General features: G+C 37.1%; 1 protein-coding gene across 5 annotated transcripts in view; it reads right to left on the bottom strand.

Moving 5' to 3' along the window:
* LOC149835272 (uncharacterized) overlaps nt 1-17,126 on the bottom strand; it is a 56,779-nt gene extending 39,653 nt beyond the window's left edge. For 4 of the 5 annotated variants that reach the window (XM_090010475.1, XM_090010477.1, XM_090010478.1 and 1 more), the window contains exons 1-3: nt 16,944-17,126; nt 16,675-16,854; nt 15,884-15,959 (exon numbers count right to left, since the gene is read on the bottom strand). In XM_090010475.1, coding sequence (XP_089866601.1) covers nt 15,884-15,959; nt 16,675-16,854; nt 16,944-17,063 — 376 coding nt within the window. In that variant the 5' untranslated portion in view covers nt 17,064-17,126. Of the gene's footprint in view, nt 1-15,883; nt 15,960-16,674; nt 16,855-16,943 lie in introns of those variants that run through there. The other variant, XM_090010479.1, reaches the window with a different exon arrangement.
* Nucleotides 17,127-23,026: the final 5,900 nt, after the last annotated feature.

The raw sequence follows: 23,026 nt of genomic DNA, 5'->3' as shown, positions 1-23,026 counted from the left end.
GTCTACCTGATCTACCAACATTTGAAGACTTGCAAGAAAAATTACTTCAATATGAGATGACTTTGAAAAGGATGTCACATGAGACTGATAGGTTCTTGCTACTGGTGTTTCCTTTGGACAGGGATATGGTGATAATAATTTTGGTGGCGGCAGAGGACGAGGATGAGGTACTCTAGGGGGACGTGAGCTATTGGCTACCCCGAATACTTTCTATCTTTATAATGCAAGAAACGTACCCACATGTTATCTTTGCAACAAGCGAGGCCACATAAAAGCTAATTGTTGGCACAATCCTCAAAACAAAGGAAAGTTCCAAAAGGGTGAAAGCTCGTCAGGACGAAAGGAGAATCCTCCAAAATTCGGGGGAGATGTGAAAGAGCTTCTCTTGGCAACGTTGTCTGAGCTTGATCTGAAATGTGATGATAAAGGGGTGTGGTATATTAATTCCGGGGCCGCTACTCATGTCACAGGTAATGCGGGTAAATTCTCTACTTTAACTCCCTATTTTGGAAGAAGTAACATTGTCACTGGAGACGGGTCACACCACCCCATTACTCACATTGGAAGTGTTTCTATCCCTTCGTCTAAATCCCCACTTCATCTTTCCAATGTCCTTCATGCCTCAGATATTACAAAAAATATTGTTTCCGTTTCTAAGCTTGTTGATCATACCAATTCTTTCGTTGAATTTACTGTCTTTTGTTTATGTCAAGGTTCTACAAACGAAGGAGACGTTTGCTAGAGGGGAACGCCAAGGAAATATGTATGTCTTCCAGGAGGACCCTTCTACTTGTGTTCGACCTACCTTGAAGCCATCTCCTCAGTCTATGTCGTCAAAGAATATTCATGTGTTCAATTTGCAATCTTCAAATAAATGTAATAAGCCCGATTTCTGGCATTTGCGTCTTGGTCATTGTGGTCGAGTCTTTGTTGAGAGACTAGTATCTGATGGTCTTATTCATGAGTCTAGCCTGATTCCTAGACCAGATAATAAAATGTGTTTGAGTTGTCAAATGTGTAAGAGTCATGTTCTTCCTTTTCATTCAATAAATGAGAGAGCTTCAAGGCCTTTTGAAATCGTCTGTTCTGATGTATGGGGATTGGCTCCTAATCCTTCCCATTCTGGCAGCAAATATTATGTTATTTTTATTGATAATTTCTCTCGCGTCACTTGGATATATTTCATAAAAAATAAATCGGAAGTCTTCTCTATTTTCCGTTGTTTTCATGCATTTGTCAAAACTCACTTTTTTTGTAATATTTTGCATTTCCAATATGACGGTGGAGGGGAATACTCCTCCAGGAATTTTATCAATTACCTCCAAGATAATGGAATAAATCGTAGAGTATCTTGCCCGCATACACCCAACAGAATGGAGTTACAGAACGGAAACATCGTCATATTATTGAAAGTGCCATGAGCATGATGCACGGAAGTCATACCCCCATAGGACTCTGGACAAAGGCTTTTCACTCTGTTGTTCATATTATTAATCGTCTGCCCATGAAGCTTTTAGAAAATAAATCCCCATATTTCATCCTATTTGAAAAGCATCCTGATTATGATGAACTAAAAATTTTTGGCTGCATGTGTTATGTTCATATTGACTCTTCTTTGCGAAACAAGTTTCAGGTTAAGACATCAAAGTGTAGATTTGTCGGATATGCAGATCATCACAAAGGGTACAGGTGTTATGATCCTGACAGCAGACGAATCAAGATATCTAAGAATGTAGTTTTTGATGAAAATGATTTTGGAGATGGAGAATATGTTTCTGCCCAAACTAATATGAATGCACTATTTTATGATCCATGGCTCAGTGCAGAACTCTTTCCAGCAATCAACAATGAGTGTTCTTCCTCCCGTACTCAAGGAACATCCTGTCAAGATGGACACAATGACATTAAGGAACTTAAAGTAGAACATCCTCCAAAGATTAACAAGTTTGTTGGGCAAGTTTATAGGAGAAGAGAAAGGGACTCACTCTTGACCCCGGATGGTATTGAAGAAGAAGAGGCTATGTTTCATCCATCCAACGACATTACTTCTCCAATTTCTAATCCAGTAGCAATTCCAATCATCATCAGACGATCTAAAAGAGCTCGGCATCCTATTGAAAGGTGAATCAATTATGAGAATTTCACCATGGATTTTCAGCTATTTTTGTCACAGATTGAGAAAGAGACCGAGCCTAGACATTTTCATCAAGCCATTAACTCCAAAAAATGGATTCAAACTATTAATGAAGAGATGAAAGCTTTGTACCAGTGTCAAACATGGACAGTTGTCCCTCGACCTCCAGATAAAAATGTCATTGGGTTACGATGGGTCTATAAGATCAAATATAAACCGGATGGGAGTGTTGAACGATACAAAGCTCGTCTCGCAACAAAGGGATTCACTCAAGAATTTGGACAGGACTATGTTGAAACCTTTAGTCCAGTTGTGAAAATAGGCAAAATTCGCATTGTTCTTTCATTGGTTGTGGATTATAGTTGGAGAATAAGTCAGCTAGATGTGAAGAATGCTTTTCTTCATGGGGATTTGAAGGAAGAAGTATACATGGAACAACCGTCAGACTATACAGAGGGAGATTCAAAGGAGTATGTGTGCAGATTAAATCGAGCACTCTACGGACTGAAACAAGCATCTCGATCATGGTTTGAGAGTTTCTCCTTAGAAATTCAAAAACATAGTTTTTATCGATCCCAATTGGATCACTCCCTATGTATTCTTCGAGGTAAGGAGTTTACTACTTTCTTGTTGATATATGTTGACGATATAATTATTACAGGAAGTAGTGAGAATCATGTTCAAGAAACTAAAGATCTTCCGAGTCATAGGTTCAAAATGAAAGATCTTGGGAACCTTCGGTACTTTCTTGGAGTAGAGGTGGATAATCAAGGAAATAAGCTTACCTTGACCCACCATAAATACACCCTGGATCTATTAGAAAATGGTGGAATGAAAGATTGCAAGCCTCTTGCTACCCCTAGTGTGCTTAACCAGAAACTAAGTGTGCAAGACGGAGACTTGTATCATGATCCCACCAAATATCGAAGTATAGTAGGAATGCTTCAATATCTTACTTTTATCAGGCCCGATATTACATATTCAGTCAATCAAGTTTCTCAATTCATGCATGAGCCAAGGACGAGACACATGAAAGTCGTAAAAAAGATACTGAGGTATTTGAAGAGTACTGTTGGAGATGGACTTTTGTACACCAAAAGCAGATCCATGAATATTGCTCATGACATCATTGTTTATTCAGATGCAGACTGAGTCGGGGATCCTGATGATCAAAAGTCAGTTTCAGGGTATGGCGTTTTCATTGGTGCCAATCTTGTTTCTTGGAGTAGTAGAAAACAGAAAGCAGTGGCTAGATCTAATACATAAACAGAATACAGGGCGATGGTAGCTGCTACAGCAGAAGTAATATGTACTAGACATTTCTTGACAGAGCTCAAAGAGCCGATTGCGAGTTGTTCTCTCTTTTGTGACAACCAAAGTGCCATTCAAATATCTCTCAATCCCATTAATCATAGCAAGACCAAGCACATTGAGATTGATCAGCATTTTATCAGGCAGAAGATTGAAGAAAAAGAAATTAAGCCCCATTATGTTAGAACAGAAGACCAAGTGGCTGATTTGTTTACTAAAGGACTCACAAAATGTTGTTTTTGGTTCCTAAAGAGCAAGTTGTCCATGATCCAAAATCATGCACAACTTGAGGGAGACTATTAGACAGTGCATTGTTTTGTATTTAAGTTTGGATCCGGATCCGGATCCAAACTATTTGTATGTACCATGCGCACATCATAATGGCATACTTGTAAATACTCTCAAAATCTGTATTAGGGCTTTGCCTATATATTAATGAAAAGGGGTCACGGTTTTTCTTAATGAAAGTCGTGACTCAATGCAGCCTCCTTCTCTCTTTCCCCTTGTTCGCAGATTCTGGAGAAAGCTAATACACCAGGAGCATAAGCCAAAGCAGTCCAGACCAGAGCATCCAAGTTGTCAATATCACACAGGAAGCGCTATAGGGAGCAGAACCAATTTCAAAAAAGGAGAAGAATGAGTCGATTGACCATAGATCAAAACACTCAACTTTTATCAAAAGCATATCTCAGGATTTTTCACTTGGAAGTGTTGTTCGGGCTATTTATCTTGCTCTGAACTTATTAAAATTCTAGATCTACTATACTATCAATAATTGACTATACTTCAGCATTGCAAGAAAACAAGGAAAAAGAAAAAAGAATCAACTCTTTCTCTTTATTTCTCATACACAAGTATCCAAGCACACACACACACACACATGCATACATGTGAAACAAGTAACCCAAGCATACACAAAAGTATCGAGGAGACAATGTAATGAAATGGTGCTCTTACAAGAAAGCACTAGAATCACGCAAGTGAAGTGTCTAAAAACACTCTAAGCAAAACCCACAAAAGGGTAAATATGGAAAAAGACAATAATGAAAGGAATTTATTCATAAAATGAAATGCATAAAAAACATTTTGGAGAAGTATTTTACATAAGGAGCTGCACCCTTATTTATACAAAAGCAAGAGGGAGAGCTCACAAGGAGCTCTCCCTTCTAGTCGTTGGACTAGTTCCAACGACTAGAAGTTTGGTCAAGTTCCAACCGGAACTTGACCAAATTCTATTATCTAGTTTTAATCGAACTAGATAATAATACAAAAAGAAAAAAAGAAAACAAAACAAAAAAATATTATATACAAAAATACATAATAATAATATTATTATATATATGTGTATTTTACATTTTAACACTCTCCCTCAAATTTATGGTACAATGAGAGAAAGTTTGTCTAAGAGGAAGTGAAATCGGGGAGCCGCAAGAGGTTTGGTGAAGAAGTCTGTTAACTGGTATTCTGACGTAACATATGACAGATCAATGGTTTCATGCAAGTACTCCACTTTGACATCGTGACTGTGAAGAATCCTTGCAAACAATCAAGTTTTCAAATAACTTGATAATTCAAATACTCAAGACATAAATGCACAGTGTTTATAAGATTTACACCACAAAAGAAATGCAATAAATGCACAGTGTTTATAAGCTTTACACCACAAAAGAAGTGCAATAAATGCACAATGTTTATAAGCTTAAGGAGACAACTCCTTACTGAAATTCACACTTTACAATGGGCTTCCAACCCTTATTTATAAGTTTTAGCAACTCATAAGAGCTGTTGGGCTGACTCCCAACGACTCTAATTAGAGCCGTTGGGAGTCAGCCCAATGTCTCTTATTCTTACCTGTGTACAACAGTAAGTGGCTGACCAGCTACTGACTTTGTACAGAAATAGTATATAAAAAAAAGATAAAATAAAAATAAAAAGTTACAAAAATAAGAAAAATTAAAAGGAAGAATTACAATCATATTCAACGACATGAATATGCATAAAATGATTAAAATACCCCTACAACTAATACACGAAAGAAATATTATATATATATAAGTAGATGGATACATGTACATATATATGAAATATATATGTATATGTATCTTATTTTATACATATAAAATATATATTATATAATACATTGTCTTATGGATTACAATTTAACACCCCCACTCAAACGTAGGGCATAATGACCGAAAGTTTGCCAAGAAGGAAGTTGAATCGCGGAGAGCACAACGATTTGGTGAAGAAATCTGTCAGCTGATATTTTGAAGTTACATATGGAAGATCTATGACTCTTTTCAGATATGCTTCTCGGACATAGTGGCAGTCCATCTCGATGTATTTGGTCCGCTCATGAAATGTGTGGTTTTTGGCAATATAAATTACACTCTTGTTATCACAGCATAGCTTGGTGGGCTCTTCTATATTAATCTTCATATCTTCTAGTAGCTGATGAATTTATACAATCTCCATGGTAGTAGTCGACATGGCACGATATTCAGCTTCTGTTGAGGATAGAGACACTTTTTGTTGCTTCTTACATCTCCATGAAATCAGCGAGTCTCCTAAAAACACACAAAAACCAGTGGTGGAGTGACGGTTATTTGGATCACCTCCCCAGTCAAAGTCAGTATAAGCAATTAATTTTAGTTCAGAAGAAGAAGATAAAAATACTCCCTTGTTTAGTGTGCCCTTTATGTATCTCACAATCCGCAAGATGGCACTCATGTGAACTGATGTTGGTGCATGTTGGAACTGACTTGCAGTATGAACTGCATGAGAGATATCTGGTCTAGTAATACTCAGATACATCAAAGATCCCACAAGTTGTCTGTAGGGGGTGAGATCGGAGAGAGGAATACCATCATCAATCTTCATTTTGGCTCCTATTATAGCAGGAGTTTCACAAACCTTATCATCTGTAATACCTGACATGTCAATAATCTCAGAGGCAAGCTTAGTTTGAGATAAAAAATACCCTCTATGAGAGTATGCTACTTCAATACCCAAAAAATAAGTTAGAAATCCCAAATCAGACATTTCAAACCTATCTTTCAAAATTGATTTTATGCTTTTAACCCCTTTAGAATCACTTTCGGTTATAAGCATATCATCCACATATAAGAGCAGAATGACAATCCCTACATTGGTTTTTCTAACAAATAAGACAGTGTCAGTGAAACAGGAAGAAAAACTATTTTCTAACATTACGGAGTTAAATCTATCGTACCAAGCATTGGGGGTTTGTTTTAAACCATAAAGTGTTTTTCGAAGGCGGAGCACTTTTCCTTTGGGAGTCTCCATTCCTGGTGAAACATCCATATATACCCTTTCATTCAGATCACCATTTAGGAAGACATTTTTAACATCCATTTGATAGATGCTTCATTTGTTGATTGAGGCAACGGTAATGAGACATCGAACAGTAACCATTCGGGCCACAGGGGCAAAAGTTTCTTCATAATCAATCTCATATTCTTGACTATATCCCTTTGCAACTAATCGAGCTTTATATATCTCAAGAGATTCATCGCTCTTAGTTTTTACCTTAAATACTCATCTACACCCTATTATTTTCTTACCCTTAGGAAGATCTTGGAACTCTCACGTTTTTGCCATGTTGAGAGCAGAAAACTCACATTCCATTGCTTTCAGCTATTCATCATTATTTTTGGCTTCTTCGAAGTTTCTGGGTTCTATATAGAAATGAATGGCGCTAAGGCATGCTCTATGTTTAGGACTAAACGAATCATATGAAATAAACCTACAAGACATCTTTCTACTTCTCTCAGATCTTCGTAGGTTTTCATCATTTGTTGAATTGGACCCACTAGGTTCACTGAATTTTTCAATTGCACTCCTAAAACTGTTTCTATCTCTATGGGTATATGTTATAGGATCTCTCAATGCTCCTTCATTTCTATGTTGGGAGATAGGTGGATGGGAAGAGCCATTTTCTTTGTCATTGACGTCATTATGAATGAAATCATCATCATGTTCTAACATTTCAAATAAAAAAGAGTAATCTATGTTTTCTTCAAAGGATTCACTCCTTTCAAAACCATTAACATTTTCCAGAAAACTCACATTTCTGGAAACATATAGCTTGGCATTCTTAATATCATAACAACGAAACCCTTTTTGGGTTTCGAAATATCCAAGAAAAGCGCAGGCGATGGCTTTTGGTGAAAGCTTGTCGTTCTTGTCAGTAAGAACGAAGCATTTACAACCGAAAATTCTCAACCGACTATAGTCGGGTTCTTTGGTATACAATTTTTCAAAAGGCGAGATATTGTTGAAGTTTTTAGAAGGTAGCCGATTTATACGATAGACAGATGCTAAAGCCGCTTCAACCAAAAAACCTTTTGGGATGTTTTGAGAAACAAGTAATGTTTGAGTTGTCTCTATTATATGTCTATGCTTCCTTTCGGCTAATCCATTTTGTTGAGGGGTTTTCAGACAAGATCTTTGGTAAAGAATACCATGACTTTCAAGATAATTTTTGAATTCACTTAAAAGGTATTCTCCACTAGAGTCAGTTCTAAAAAAATTTAGATTCCCATTAAATTGATTTTTAATCATCATATGATAGGTTTTAAAAATTGAGAAAACTTCATATTTGTGTTTAAGAAAATAAATCCAACAATATCTCGTGTAGTCGTCAACAAAAATGACATAATATGCAAAGTCTCCTTTTGATAGGACGGGTGCCGGTCCCCATACATCCGAATGGATAATTTCAAAAGGTCTTGTTGTAAACATAGATCTTTGACAAAAAGGCATTTTTTTATTTTCCCAAGAATACAGTCGTTACAAGTGAAATCACTTTTACATAGACTTTTAACAAAAGGTAAATGAGAAATTTTTGCAATATTTGGATGTCCAAGTCTCTTGTGCCACACATTAATATCATTTTGTTGGACAACATTACAAAACGGGTTCTTTGGAATTTGAAGAAAATCGATATAGTATAGATCGTCATTCCTAGAGCCTTCCTCAGTCAATCTCCCGGACCGGCGATCCTGTATCCAACATTTGTTAGATGAAAACTTTATATCACACCCATGATCCGAGAGTTGAGAAACGGAAAGCAAATTTAAGTTTAATTTGGGTATAAATCTAATTTTTGGAATAAAGAACCCTTGTTTTTCAAAATTTCTTATTCATTTTACTTCAAGAGATGTTCCATCCGCGGTTGAAACAAAAGATGGAGAGCGATTTTTTGAGTATTCGGAAAAAGAACTAAAACTTGGGGTCATGTGAAAAGAAGCACCTGAATCTAAAAGCCAAGAGGTCTTACCGAGAGGAGAAGAGGTTGACATGGCGGCTCCGAAAATAGCCCCTTTTAGAAGAGGTTGAAGTGCATCCACGATTTGTTACAATGAGAGAGCTTCATTTGAAGATGATGAGCACTCTTCCTTTTGAGGTTGGGATGTAGTAGCCATGGCAAGTAACTTTTTTCACTTTGGGCAAATAGGCTTGATATGCCCCGGTTCCTTACAAAAATGGCATAAAAGCTTGATATAATCCTTCTTCCCCCCTTGACCACTTGAGTTTTGATTCTTGAAGTGAAGAGGCTTGTAAGTCCTTAAATTGCTCCTCGATCTTGAGACGGCATTAACTCCTTCATTTTCTTCATTATTGGAAGGTGTAGCTAGAACACTGGGGTTGTTCTTGCTTATACTCATACGAGTCTCTTCTCCACTTAGTTTAGTAATTACATCTTCAAGAGAGGGGGAAGTGAAGGTGGATAAAAGAGAAGACCGGATTTGTTCGAATTCAGGCCTAAGTCCATTCAAAAAATTAAAAAATCTATCTTCTTTCAATTGTTTATGACGAAACTCTATGGCTTCTCCACTCCACTTGGGTTCGAGCATAGCAAGCTCATCCCAAATAGAAGAGAGTTCGGCAAAATACTCTCTTATAGTCATTTCTCCTTGATGAATAGTTAGCGCCCTCTTTTGGAGGTAATATTTATAGGACAAGTCCCTAGAGGTGTACATCTTCTCAAGGTACTCCCACGCTTGAGAAGCCTTCTTAAACTTGATAATATTGGCGTTAATTCTTGTTTCTACGGATGAGAAAATCTATGAGAGGATTTTAAAATTTCTCATCTCCCATTCTTCATGCTTTTTGGTGTAGTCTTCAAGAGCCTTGGCTCTTTCTTCGCCTTCAAAGATTTTTATTTCTCCTTTCTCCATCAAGGTTATCTTTGGCTCCGGTTCGAGAATCGAGCCTTGGACATATCCCCAAAGCTCTTTTCCTTTAATATGAGCCTCCATGTTTCCGACCCAAACGTGATAGTTGGACCCATTGAGTTTGAAGTCGAGAGAAAAATGAGTCTTTTTCAACCATTAGAGATGAGAGATGATGAAAAATAATACGTACCACAAAGGATTTTTAGACCTTTCTTGATAGAAGAGTCTTCTAAAATATTGGATGAACAAGAGGATCCACTCCAATCACCGAAAAATCGAGGGCACGCTTTTTGAGGGACCCGAAAAAATGAGAATCCACACAATCTTTCTTTTTCCAACCTTGCTCTGATACCATGTGAAGAATCCTTGCAAACAATCAAGTTTTCAAATAACTTGATAATTCAAATACTCAAGACACAAAATAAATGCAAAGTGTTTATAAGCTTTACACCACAAAAGAAATGTAATAAATGCACAATGTTTATAAGCTTTACACCATAAAAGAAGTGCAATAAATGCACAGTGTTTATAAGCTTATGGAGACAACTCCTTACTGAAATGCACACTTTACAATGGGCTTACAACCTTTATTTATAAGCTTTAGCAACTCATAAGAGCTATTGGGCTGATTCCCAACAGCTCTAATTAGAGCCGTTGGGAGTCAACCCAACGTCTCTTATTCTTACTTGTACACTATACACAGAAATAGTACATAAAAAAAAGATAAAATAAAAAGAAAAAGTTACAAAAATAAGAAAAATTAAAAGGAAGAATTATAATCATATTCAACAACATGAATATGTGTAAAATGACTAAAATACCCCTACAGCTAATACAAGAAAGAAATATATATTATATATATAAGTAGATGGATACATGTACATATATATTTATATGTATATGTATCTTCTTTTATACATATAAAATATATATTATAAAATACATTGTCTTATGGATTACAATCAATCTCAATGTGTTTGGTGTGTTCATGGCACGTCTGATTGCTTGCAATGTAGATTGCAAAACACATTCGTGAAGTTTGTATTGTTGCAGCTCCCATATCAGCAAGTAGTCGCCTGAGCCATACGACTTTCATTGTGGTGGTTGTCATGACTCTATATTCAGCTTCAGTGAAGGATAAATAAACCTTTTGTTGCTTCTTGCACCTCCACGATATTAGAGATTTACCTAAAAACACACAGAAACCAGTGGTTGAGTGCCTATTATTAGGATCACCTCCCCAGTCAGCATCAGTATAAGCAATTAAATCTATTGATGATGAAGCAGACAAGAAGAGTCATCATGAAAGAAAACTCTTTAAATATCTAATAATACGTAAAATCGTTCCCATGTGAACAGAAGTGAGAGCATGTTAAAACTGGCTAGTTGTGTGTACAACATGTGCAATGTCTGGTCGAGTGATGGAGAGATAGGAAAGTGCTCCAACAAGCTGTCTGAACGAAGTAGGATCATTAAGACGCTCTCCGTCATCAATTTTCATTTTAACATTGACCACTTCTGGAGTGTCCACCTTCTTATCGTCTGTAATGTCGGACCTAGAAACAATATCAAATGCGAATTTAGATTGAGACATCAAATACCCAAGAGAGGAATAAGCAACTTCAATTCCTAAAAAATATCTCAATAATCCTAAGTCAGACATTTCAAAATGAATTTTAAGAAGAGTTTTGATATTGGCAACTCCCTGTTTGTCGTCTCCAGTGATGATCATATCATCCACATAAAGAAGAATGATGATACCTGCATCAGATTTCTTAATAAACACAGTATCAGTAAAGCAAGAATGAAATCCAATATCAGTCATAACATGACTAAATCTATCATACCAGGCTTTTGGTGCCTATTAAAAGGGACTTCTCAAGACGAAGAGTTTTGCCCTTGGGGATAAAAATACCAGGCGGAGCATCCATGTAGACTTTTTCAACAAGACTCCTATTTAAGAAAACATTTTTTACATCCATTTGAAATATAGAGCATTTTTTGATAGAAGCCAAAGCAATTAAAGTTCTAACAGTGGTCATACGGGCCACAGGGGCAAAGGTTTCTTCGTAGTCAATTTCATACTTTTGAGCATAACCTTTGAATACGAGTTGTGCCTTATATCTTTCCAGGGTCCCATCGCTTTTGGTTTTGACTTTGTAGACCCATCTACAGCCTATAGGTTTCTTTCCAAGAGGAAGGGTTTGAATGAACCAAGTGTTTGGCCTTTTCTAATGCACCCAATTTTGTTTTCATGGCTTCAACCCATTCTTCATGATTTTTGGCTTCAGAATAGGAGGAAGGTTCAATATTGGATTGGATTAATGCAAGGGCTGCCCTATATGAGGGTGAAAAAGAGTTATAAGAAATAAATTTGTCAGGAAGTCAAGAAATTCTAGAAGTCCTTCGAGGGGGAACTTCAGAAAACCTTTCTAACGCACATGGAGGGGGTTGCTCTCCAAGTCTTCGTCTTGAATATTGCATACCAACATCCCTACTGGTTTGGTCTTTGCTATTAGTTTCAAAGATAATAGGGCTTTGATCATTGTCAAAATTACATTCAAAATCCTCTTCATCAAATTTTGAAGTTAAATCAATTAAAAAGGAATATTCAGTAATATCCTTAGATTTTTCACTTTCAAAAGAACTTTCTTTTTCTAGAAAAGACACATTTCTTGATACATATAATTTGCCATTTTGAAGATCATAGCACCGGTAGCCTTTTTTATTTTCAGCATATCCTAAAAAGGCACATGGGATAGCACGAGAGGAGAATTTATCATTTTTGTTTATAAATACAAAACACTTGCAACCGAAAACTCTCAATCAGGAATAGTCTGGTGCTAAATCGTAAAGTTTTCCAATTGGAGATATATTTTTTAAAGAAGAAGATGGTGCTCTATTGATGAGATAGGTGGTGGTTAGAGCTGCTTCAGCCCAAAACCCTTTTGGAACTTGACTTGCAATTAGCAAAGTCTGAGTGGTTTCCATAATGTAACGATGCTTGCGTTCTGCAAGATCATTTTGTTGAGGGGTGCGTGGGCATGATCGTTGATGAGTAATGCCATATAGATTAAGATAGTTTTTAAATTCTCCAGACATAAATTCTCCCCCTGAATCGATGCGAAAAATGGAGATATTATTACTTTGAAATTTGTTTGTAACCATCTTATGAAATATTTGAAAGTGAGCAAAAACTTTGGATTTATGTTTAAGAAAATAAATCCAAATGTGTCTAGAAAAATCATCAACAAAGATGACATAATATGCATAGCCGCCATTAGAGATAACTAGTGCGGGTCCCCAAACATCCGAATGTATTAACTTAAGTGTTTTTGTAGAGACAAAGGTTCTACTAGAAAAAGGTAATCTTTTCACTTTACCAAGAATACAGTCTTTACAAGCAAAATTTTCAGGATTACAAAATTTCCCCAAACTTGGAAAGTATTGGATTTTAGACATATGAGGATGGCCAGGTCTTTTGTGCCATAATTCTGTTTTCAATTTCTGAACATTTAAACAAAAAACATTCTTTAGTAGTTCCAAAAAATACATGTAATATAGCCCTCCTTCTCTATGGCCTTCCCTAATAAGCTTCCCTGACTAGCGATCTTGTATCCAGCAACCATCAGAAGAGAAGGATATACTACGTCCATAATAAAAAATTTATAAAACAGATAAAAGATTCAAATTCAATTTTAGGATATATCTAACTTCAGGAATACAAAAACTTTTGGATTTTTGAAAACTTTCAAAACATCCTACTCCTTTTATTTCAAGAGACGTTCCATCTGTTGTAAAAACCTTTGATATACTTGAGTTATTTTTAAGACATTCGGATAAGCATTTCGCGTTTGGGGTCATATAAAATGAAGCACCAAAATCTAAAAGCCAAGGAAGGTTACCTGGACCGAAAACATATGTGATTGCCGCTCTAGTTGAAGCTTCAGTTAAAGAGGATACCCTTTTGAGAAGAGGTTGAAGAATCTCCAATAGTTGAGCCATGAAAACTGGTGCATCTTGATCTTTAGACTCAGTTTCAATAGATGCAACCTTCTTCTCATCTCGCCTTTTTAGCTTTGGGCATTGAGGCCTATAGTGTCCTGGTTCATGACAGTGGTGGCAAATAACTTTTCTTTTACTAAATTCTCCATTCTGTCTCCTGAAATGGGGTGGCCTATAAGTATAAGTATGATTCACTGGTCTAGATACAGCTAGAACATAATCATCATCAGATTTTCGAGTATTCTTTCTAAGACGATTTTCTTCCATGGTTAATTCTTCAATAGTGTCCACAATAGTGAGAATTTTTCCACGATGAAAGAGGGCCGATTTGGTGGATTCAAACTTCGGCCTTAACCCATTTATAAACTGATAAAAGTGTTCCATATCGAGTTGCTTTTGGCGAAGCTCGATATCCTTGGCACAATGCCATTTTGGCTCTAAAAGAGCCAATTCTTCCCAAAGTTCGGATAACTCATTATAATATTCACGAATGGATTTGTCACTTTGAGTCATTGTCCGAACTTTCTCTTGAAGATTGCACACATGTGCAATATCTTTAAGGAAATACATATTTCTAAGGTATTCTCATGCCTTATCGGCATGTTCAAACTTAGCAAGGCTAGAACATTTTTTAATGTCTATGCTATTAATAAGCTATGACATTATTTTAGCATGTCCCATCCTCCACTCTTTCCATTTCTTTTCGTAAGAGGCTAAAGCCTTGATTTTCTCCTCTTCCGTTAACGAAACTTCCTTATCACCCTCTTTCTTGGTGAGGGATAACTTGGGTTCCGAATCGGAACCATCCACGATTCCCCATATGTGGTGCTTTATGATTGAAGCCCACATTACATAGTTTGTGTCATTCAATTTCATGGGTATGATGGTGACTTTATCATTGTCATCCATCGTTTACAAGGGTGTGAAGTAGAAAAGATAGAAGAAAAAGAATAGAGGAGAAGAGGAAGAAATACAATACAATGTCGGTAAAGTCCTTCCTCAAATGAATTCTCTTGTAGCCGATAGTGAAGTGGTAAAACACTCTTCTGGCAAGTGATAAAACACTTCTCTCCAAGTGACGAGACACTTTTTGTAAGAACAAGGTGATAACACACCTTTGCACAAGAAGCACGGAAATCGAAGCGAAAGCTTTTCAAGATCTAATAATTCTGTAGGCTTTGATACCATGTAATGAAATGGTGCTCTTCCAAGAAAGAACTAGAATCACGCAAGTGAAGTGTCTAAAAAACACTAAGCAAAACCCACAAAAGGGTAAATATGAAAAAAGACAATAATGAAAGGAATTTATTCATAAAATAAAATGCTTTTTTAAGCATTTTAGAGAAGTATTTTACATAAGGAGTTGCACCCCTATTTATACAAGAGCAAGAGGGAGAGCTCTCCCTTCTAGTCGTTGGACTAGTTCCAATGCCTAGAAGTTTGGTCAAGTTCCAACAGGAACTTGACCAAATTCTATTATCTAGCTCTAATCAAACTAGATAATAAAAGAAAAAAGAAAAAAATAAAATATTATGTACAAAAATATATAATAATATTATTGTTATATATATGTATTTTACATTTTAATAGACAACTCTTAAGTATTACAATTTGGCTGGAGGCAGTGAGAAGCAGAAAAATTATAAGGGACTTGAGCTTCAGGCTGAGACATAAATAAATAAGTAGAACAGGACTTAACATGGCCAATCTCATGTAGATGAGAGAAGCTTACCAACAAAATAAACAACAACAATGATGGTATGTGCACATCAGTGAGCATATGCATATTACTGTTACAGATAAAAACTAGACTAAATAAGCTCAAAATGTTCCCCCCAAAAGAAAAAAAAAATCTTAGCTAATCTGTCTCTTCAAAGTTAAAATTCTCAATAAGCTCATCAAATATTGCCATACAATTTATCCTCCTCTCTACAGTTTCTAAATTAACAATAGCCACCCCGTGAAAACCCGGAAAAGGTTAGCCAAGAAGCAGACCTTTCTTATCCACCTTCTCATAAGTAATTTTCACATCACAAGAACAATAACAAAAACATGAACATAAACGTATATCCACTTAATAATTATGATATGTTTGGGCAAAAGCAGTTTTACTAGCAAGATAGCTTTCAAATTCAACAAACCCCAAAAAACAAAAAGTTATTTGACCAGATGTTACATAGAGCTGAAGAAAATCTCCAAATAAAGCAATACAATTTGAATTTTGATAACATACCGCTCTTGAAAAATAGATCCTTCTTCGCCATCTCAGTATGCAAAACTGACTTTGTCTCGTTATCGAAAACCATGTCCTGTATACACATACAACACAAGGAAGATATAATTGTCTAATTATGAGGCTATTAGCAATACGACCATCATTTAGTCATATGATCTAACACATGGTACACGTTATAACACTATAACCGTATCGAAAAAGGTGAAATCTCGCAATGTTGTAGCCATGTATACAAACTAATAGAAAAAAAAAATCAAAAAAATAGAAAATCGAGTTCACCGAAAACTTGCCCATCTATATGAAAGTTTTTTCCAACACAAACACCAATGGCACAGTGAGAATTTGGGCAAGACTAGAGCATAAATTTAGACAACATACCTAACAATTGGACTTTCAACAAATAGGCTGTTTTTCAAGATCCTCATTCTCACAAGTGAAATAACCAGATATATGAACAAACAAACATAGCCTATCCAAATCCACAAAACACAACCCCACTGACTCATTGTAGATTATTCGTGTGCAATTTCATATAAGGTACATTCCGTCGGTTTCTTGAATTGATTCAGCATCTTTGAACTCGATTTCAGCGACCAGATTAGCGGCGACTTGGCCGCATCACTAAGATCTACCATATAAACGATAATCCGGCACACATCCTCGCGCAAATTAAGTATAGTAGCCAGAGTTTACAGGAGGAGCAAAATGCTCATTCAAGAATCAGAAGCGACGGGACGATCAACAGCGGAACGCATCGAACGGGGAAGCTCGTAATCGGTCCGGCGTACCTTAAGGGCATCTTTGGCGGCCATCGCAAACTGAGGAGTGGAGAAGAGGGCGAATCCCGTGGGCTGCTCGCCCTTGTAGTCGATCTGGGAGGCCTCGTAGCCCTGCAGAAACCGCAGCAGGTTCTGCAGCTCCCGCTCCTTCACGCCCTCGGGGAGGCCCGATATGAGGATGGTCCTCACCTGAACAACGCAGCGAGCAAGAAACACCCTCGATCGAGAACCGTAGGAGAAGCAGGATAGGGAAAGAAAGAGAGGTTAGGGTTTCGCACCTCGTCGTGGGTGGGCTGGGCTCGTGCCGGAGGGTTCTCCGACTGGATTGACGGAGCCGGCGACCGCGCCGGCGACGGAGCCCATCGCAGCGGGTAGGGAGGCGTTCGCTCTCCCGCCATCGTCCCCAAAAAACCCTAGAGAGAGATCGTCCCCAAAAAACCCTAGAGAGAGAGTTGGCGCGTCTGCTGCTGGTACGTTGCAAATGCTACAGACTGTGTCTGGGTGCGGGTTACCGACGAGCCGAGCTATCTCGGGCTCGACCCGTTTAAGCTCGGCTTGGGCTAGTCCGTGAAAGTAAATGAGCCGAGCTTGTACACAAGTTACGGCTCGATTTACAAAAACGAGCCGAGCTTGATCAAGCCACTAAACTCAATAAAGCACGATTAAGCTCGAAAAATAATGTATATAAAGTATATTTGCAAAAGTAAATTTAGTAGTTACTGTTTCACTAACGGGTAGTTTTTGAATTTTTCATCTAAAAGGTCACGGTATCAAATCTCTCGCCGGTATAATTTTTCAGCCCGTGTTTCTAGAATATGTATTGTTTTTCATCATAATAGTAAAAAATAGCCAACAATGAGGCATTTGTACACATTTTGAAGAGGTTGGGGTTTGAATCTCACCTTTTCAAAAGTGAAACATGCATGTTTTTTAACTCGGGTAAAGCTAGGCTCAACTGGAACTCGAAACCGAGCCAAGTTTGAACAACGTTGTTCAAGCTTGGCTCTGAGCTTGAGTCAAGTTTGAACAGATGCATTTTGAAACTAGCCGAGTTAGAACAGCCCAGGCTCGACTCGAACTCGGCTCATGTCCATGCCTATTTACCGGTGCAGATGGGGGTCAGATTTTGTTGGACCTCAAACCCTATCTAATATAAAGTTCTAAGATATTGGTCTCAGTATAAGATCCATATTCGGTTTTCTAGCTTTGGAATAGGTTAGTACTTCATCTTGGGGCTACATTTGGATCCCAACCAAATCCATCTGTTCGAATGTTTGGGAATTGGTAAAAGCATGGTTGACCAAACTTGGTGGCAGAGGTTTGGACACTGGTAGTTGGGATGTTGGTTTATGCATTAGGAAGAGGAAGAGAAACTTTTTTTCCTTTGTATTTGCACCAAATCTTGGATTCCGCAACTACCACCTACTTGAGGTGGTAGCTGCCGATTTTAAGATTTGGGAGCTACCACGTCTCCAAGGGTACATTTGGTTCAGTGCCTATTTGGAATCTCGGTGTTGGGATGGGCACTTATGGATTTGGTGGTCCCGATGCAAAATCTTGGTAAAACGCTCACGGTGGTACCGTTTGAAATCTTGGCCCTAGGATGGGCATTTATGTATTTAGGATGGAAAGTGAGGCCCTTTCTTTTTTGTATTTAGATTTAGTAACTGGGAAAGCCACTTCCTCAAATGCATAAACTTCATAAACGCTAATCCCAGCTACTAATCCCAAGTGTTACATGAGATTCACTTCCTAATACACTTTAAAAAGCGAGCGACCAAACATAAACAAAAAAAACTCAAAAGTGAGATTTAGAAAGTGGATCTCATTTGTGTGAAATTCACTTTTTCACGGTCTCATGAGGTTGTTCCTCTAAGAATGATTCATAATCAACTGCCTCCCTGCCCAGTTAAAAAAAATAAAAAATTTAAAACCCAGTCCTAGCCCAGACCTGACTGCAGCAAATAGTTTGATTTGTCCATATGAAATAGATTTTTATTAACAATTGTAGACATTTTTTATTTTATCTAAAAAAAAAATATTTGGAGGTGCTGCCCCTAAACCCCAGACTATCGCACCAATTTTTTTTTTTTTTTGCTACAACCCTGTTTGCCCCTTCCCATGAATCCTAGCTACGCCTCTGAACCTGATTTAGCATCACATGGGGTCTCAAACAAACATGAAAAGGTAACCCGTGAGAAATTGAATCTAGAGTCACTTTCTAATTTGAGTGAGATTCAGAATCGCACGAGACACCATGTGATTGTGAATCACGTTAATCCTGAATCACTTTTTAAAGGAGCAAACCAAACGTGCCCTAAATCTCATGAGATTTTAAAAGTTAACAGTAATTTTACTTTTAAAAAACACAACCAAACGCAGTCCAAATGCATAAACTTTCTATGGCAATTAGTTTTCACATATATTTACCGCCCTCGCTTATTTCAAGTGTGAAACCCTTTGTTTTCAAACTTCTTATCGGGTTTAATATTATCACTAAAAATTTTGATCTATATTTGAATGTACTACATTGACCAACCTCCTCATATTCACCTTTAATCATCCCAATCAAGATATTCCCTTCTTTTTTGAAAGGCAAGATGGGGTTCGATTATTATTCAATGTACCACTGGGTTTTGAACCTGCAACGTCCCATCACAAGGAGACTGTGCACTGAATCGCGATATTCCCTTGCCAATTTTGTGTACAGAAAAATTTTCAAAGCTTTGATTGGCAAGGGAATATTTGGAGGTTGGTCATTTTGTGGGCAACAATATGTTGTTTTCTGGCTTATGGGTCCTCCATTGCCTATGAATGGTATGTTCCAACTGGCTACTTGAGCTAAGATTGATCTGAAAGCTCAGAAGGTTCGTTCAAATAGGAGTGTGTGATATGTTGAGCGAGAGTTTGTTGTGATTGAAACGATAATTTTTCTTGTAGGGTATAACAATGCATGATTACATATGTTTACTAGGCCATTCTGATTCTCCAAATGCATATCTTACATTTTTATATGCTGAGTCCAGTTACTTGCTTCAATGCTCTCTATGGTAGCATCTATATTTAATGTCATGCAAAATTTCCATTTTTTTCATAACCATTTTTTTGTTACTTGGAGAAACTGCTTCGGGCGCAGAGACCTAGCCACGCTCGCTCAGGCTGCCGTACTTATGATCGCTGTACTGTCAGCATAAAACTCCGAGGCCTTACCTCTCTACGCCAAGGAGTCGCCAAGCTTTGGTTTATGCAGGAGGTGACACCCATGGAATTTGAACATTTGTTGTCCTTCAAACAGCCTAAGCACTATCTCACTATGCCAAATCCCTTGGGTCTATTTTTTCATAAACAATTGCTCGCGCAATGGGTAGGAAGGAGGATCGCATAATAGGGCAACACTAGATTGCGTGCTCTATTCCACTAATGGGTTCTTACCAAGGTTGAGCACTTGAATTGTATGTTTTATGACCCCTCACTTCTATTGGTTACTTTTCAAACATAATAACTGATCTATCCGGATCCATGCGTGGTAGGTGCTTAGCCCCTCCATCAAGTTCAAATGACTAAAGGCTCGTTTTTTAATGAGGAATAAAGAGTTTTTTTTTTTATGTATCTTTTCAAGATCTTTAGCAAACTTAGGTGAGGATCAAGTCCTCAAGCTCAATTGCTAGTTCAATCATGAATTGTGCTCATCCCAGCAAAATCTTGTAACTATTGAGAATGGGGATAAGACATTTAGTGGAGTTACGTGCTAACGAAAACATTTTCTTGCTACAAAAAATCATGCATGATATGGTTGATAGGTGGATAACAATACCAAGCTCTTCAATGTTATAGTACAATACAGTAGGAGGCTGCACCCTATCACCAAGGTTGATTAATGATAGCAAGGACGTTAGGCTTATACTGATCTTTAATAGATTCACATATTTTGTTAATAGAGTAGGTTATATATGGCCTTGGGAAGGTGACATACTATAAGGCTCCAATGATATTTTTGTATTGGGTGGCATCTTCTAATAGTGTCCCCTAGTGCTTAGTAATAACAGTATTATGAACAATCTGAGTAACCACAAGTTTACATTCTATCATGCTTATTATAAGCAAGAGATCCAAAATATATTTTCTTTGACACAACATTATTACTAACAGAGGACTCGTGAACCACTTCAATTACAAGGAAGTAATATAGTGGACTCAAGTCCTTATTTATCAAAATCATGAACCATATGTCCCATGTTCTCATAAGAATTTTCTATGATAATGATATCATCAATATATATGAGAACAAACATATGAAAAATAGTATTATGGCATATGGACATGAACAAGCCATGCTTGGATTCAATAAACTCCACATTTTTTAAGTACACACGAAGTATCTCAAACTATGTTCGAGAATCTTGTTTCAATCCATAGACAACACAATCAACTTGCATACAAAATTAGGGTGATTATTATCTTTAAAACCAGGGAGTTGACTCATATGAACCTCTCATTTTTGAAGAAAAATGTTATTAATACAACTGATGATTGAGCCAACCTAAACTAACAATTAATAAGACCATGACATAAGTGAATTTGATAGCAGGGGCTTAAGGTTTCAAAGTAGTTGTCCTCTTCTTCTTGAATTTACCCTTTGGCCACTAAATTTACCTTATGCTAAATATTGTTCCATTTGAGTGAATTTTAATCATGTAGATCCACTTACACCAACAAGCTTAATGACTTTATGAACAATGGTCCAAGTCTTATTTCGGTAAAGAGACTTAACATTTTTCTTTCACAACGTTACACTACTTTGGTTCGGTAACAACTTAACGAAAGGAAGACGGTTCATGTTTTTCTTGGCTCATTTCACTTAAGAGTGCAATGAGATATTTTGAGTTAAAGAATAATCTAGGTTTTAAAGTACCATGTTGAGACATTATGCTTGGGAGGTCAACAATAGAATCCACACCTGAGGACAAGGGTTTGTACTCATCACGACTACTTAAATGGTTAGGACAAGGGTTTGAGCCTAGGTGAGGGTGATTTAGACTTATTGAGATTTAAGAAAGATGTATAAGAGTACTGGGCAAGGCCTATTTTGTCCGAATACAATACATGAACACGTTGGTACAAGCTTTGGGTTGATTCACTTTTCTACGTATAGTTGATATTCTTAGAGCTTGAGTAGTTCTTAAGTTTGGAAGGGCTTAAGACTACTTCATATGAATCGGATGAACCCTGGGGCAGGGTGAACAAGTATGACGGTAGAAACTTGAAGATGGTGAAGACAATGAAGGCCAAAACGTATTTATGAGGAGAGATTTCTGGAAAATGAAGTAGGCAATTCCAATATTTCAATTCATGATTTAAGCTTACAAAATGCGCACTATATATTTGCTTAAGGGGCTCATAAAGTCATCACGTCTACCAAGAAAAACTTAAAAAAAATAAATACAAATCCCAAAACCTAAGAGCCTTTTACATAACCAAGAACTCTTATAAAGCCAAAATACTTTTTTTGGAGTCTTCCTCCTTTACACCATTCTAGGCTCCTCCTAATCCTAAGAGGAGGTTGACCCCAATGTGGCTCCCACATGGGTCAGCCGCCCCCCTCCTTGGATTCGGGTCCCACCTTGCTGCTCCACTTCACGCTCTGGACTGCCCAATGTTGAATTTTGGGTTGGACCCTTTCTTACTCTGCTCTATCTATGATACATATTGGGTCACGTATCACATTGTTTCACTTAGACTCATCATATGAGACTTTGAATAGGCATTCACGAACATGGATCAATTGAATACAGGCCAAGGTCCATTACCTTAACATCCTCTCTCAACCCGCTCAACTTCACCGAGAGAAATATTTTGATAGTGAAAGATCTTTTTTATAAAATTCATTTTTTTTTTTTAAATTTCTCTAGTTTGGAACGCTTGAAAAAATGTATTTTTTTCTTTCCTACTTTAACTTTTCCTACTATTTTCTCACTTTCAAACTTGCTCTAGTAGAAAAAAAAAAAGTGAGTACCCACGTAAAACAAAACATATTTTTTCATATTTAAAAAATGCAAATTTAACTGCAATTCAATAAAAAAGTGCAGTTTATATATTAAAACATCAAAACGTAATTAATATTGATTATTTTTTTTTTTTGTTGTCGACTCTATTTTTTTTATAAAAGGACTTTCGCTTACGTGTCAGGTCGTACCCTGCACCTTTGCAACATAACCCTAAGCATTTCATTTACATTTTTAAACGTTCAATCAGTAACCCTATAACCCTGGATCGAGATTCAGTTCCACAACATCAAATCCAGTTGTAGTCCGGCTCGGATTCGAACTCCCTGCAAAGAATTCGAATTCTAGATCGGACCTAT

Source organism: Nuphar pumila, chromosome 6, assembly GCF_984573655.1.
Source record: "Nuphar pumila chromosome 6, dmNupPumi1.hap1.1, whole genome shotgun sequence".
Classification (NCBI taxonomy): Eukaryota; Viridiplantae; Streptophyta; class Magnoliopsida; order Nymphaeales; family Nymphaeaceae; genus Nuphar; species Nuphar pumila.
The sequence above is the reverse complement of the archived record's forward strand: the minus strand, read 5'-3'. Positions and strand labels throughout refer to the sequence as shown.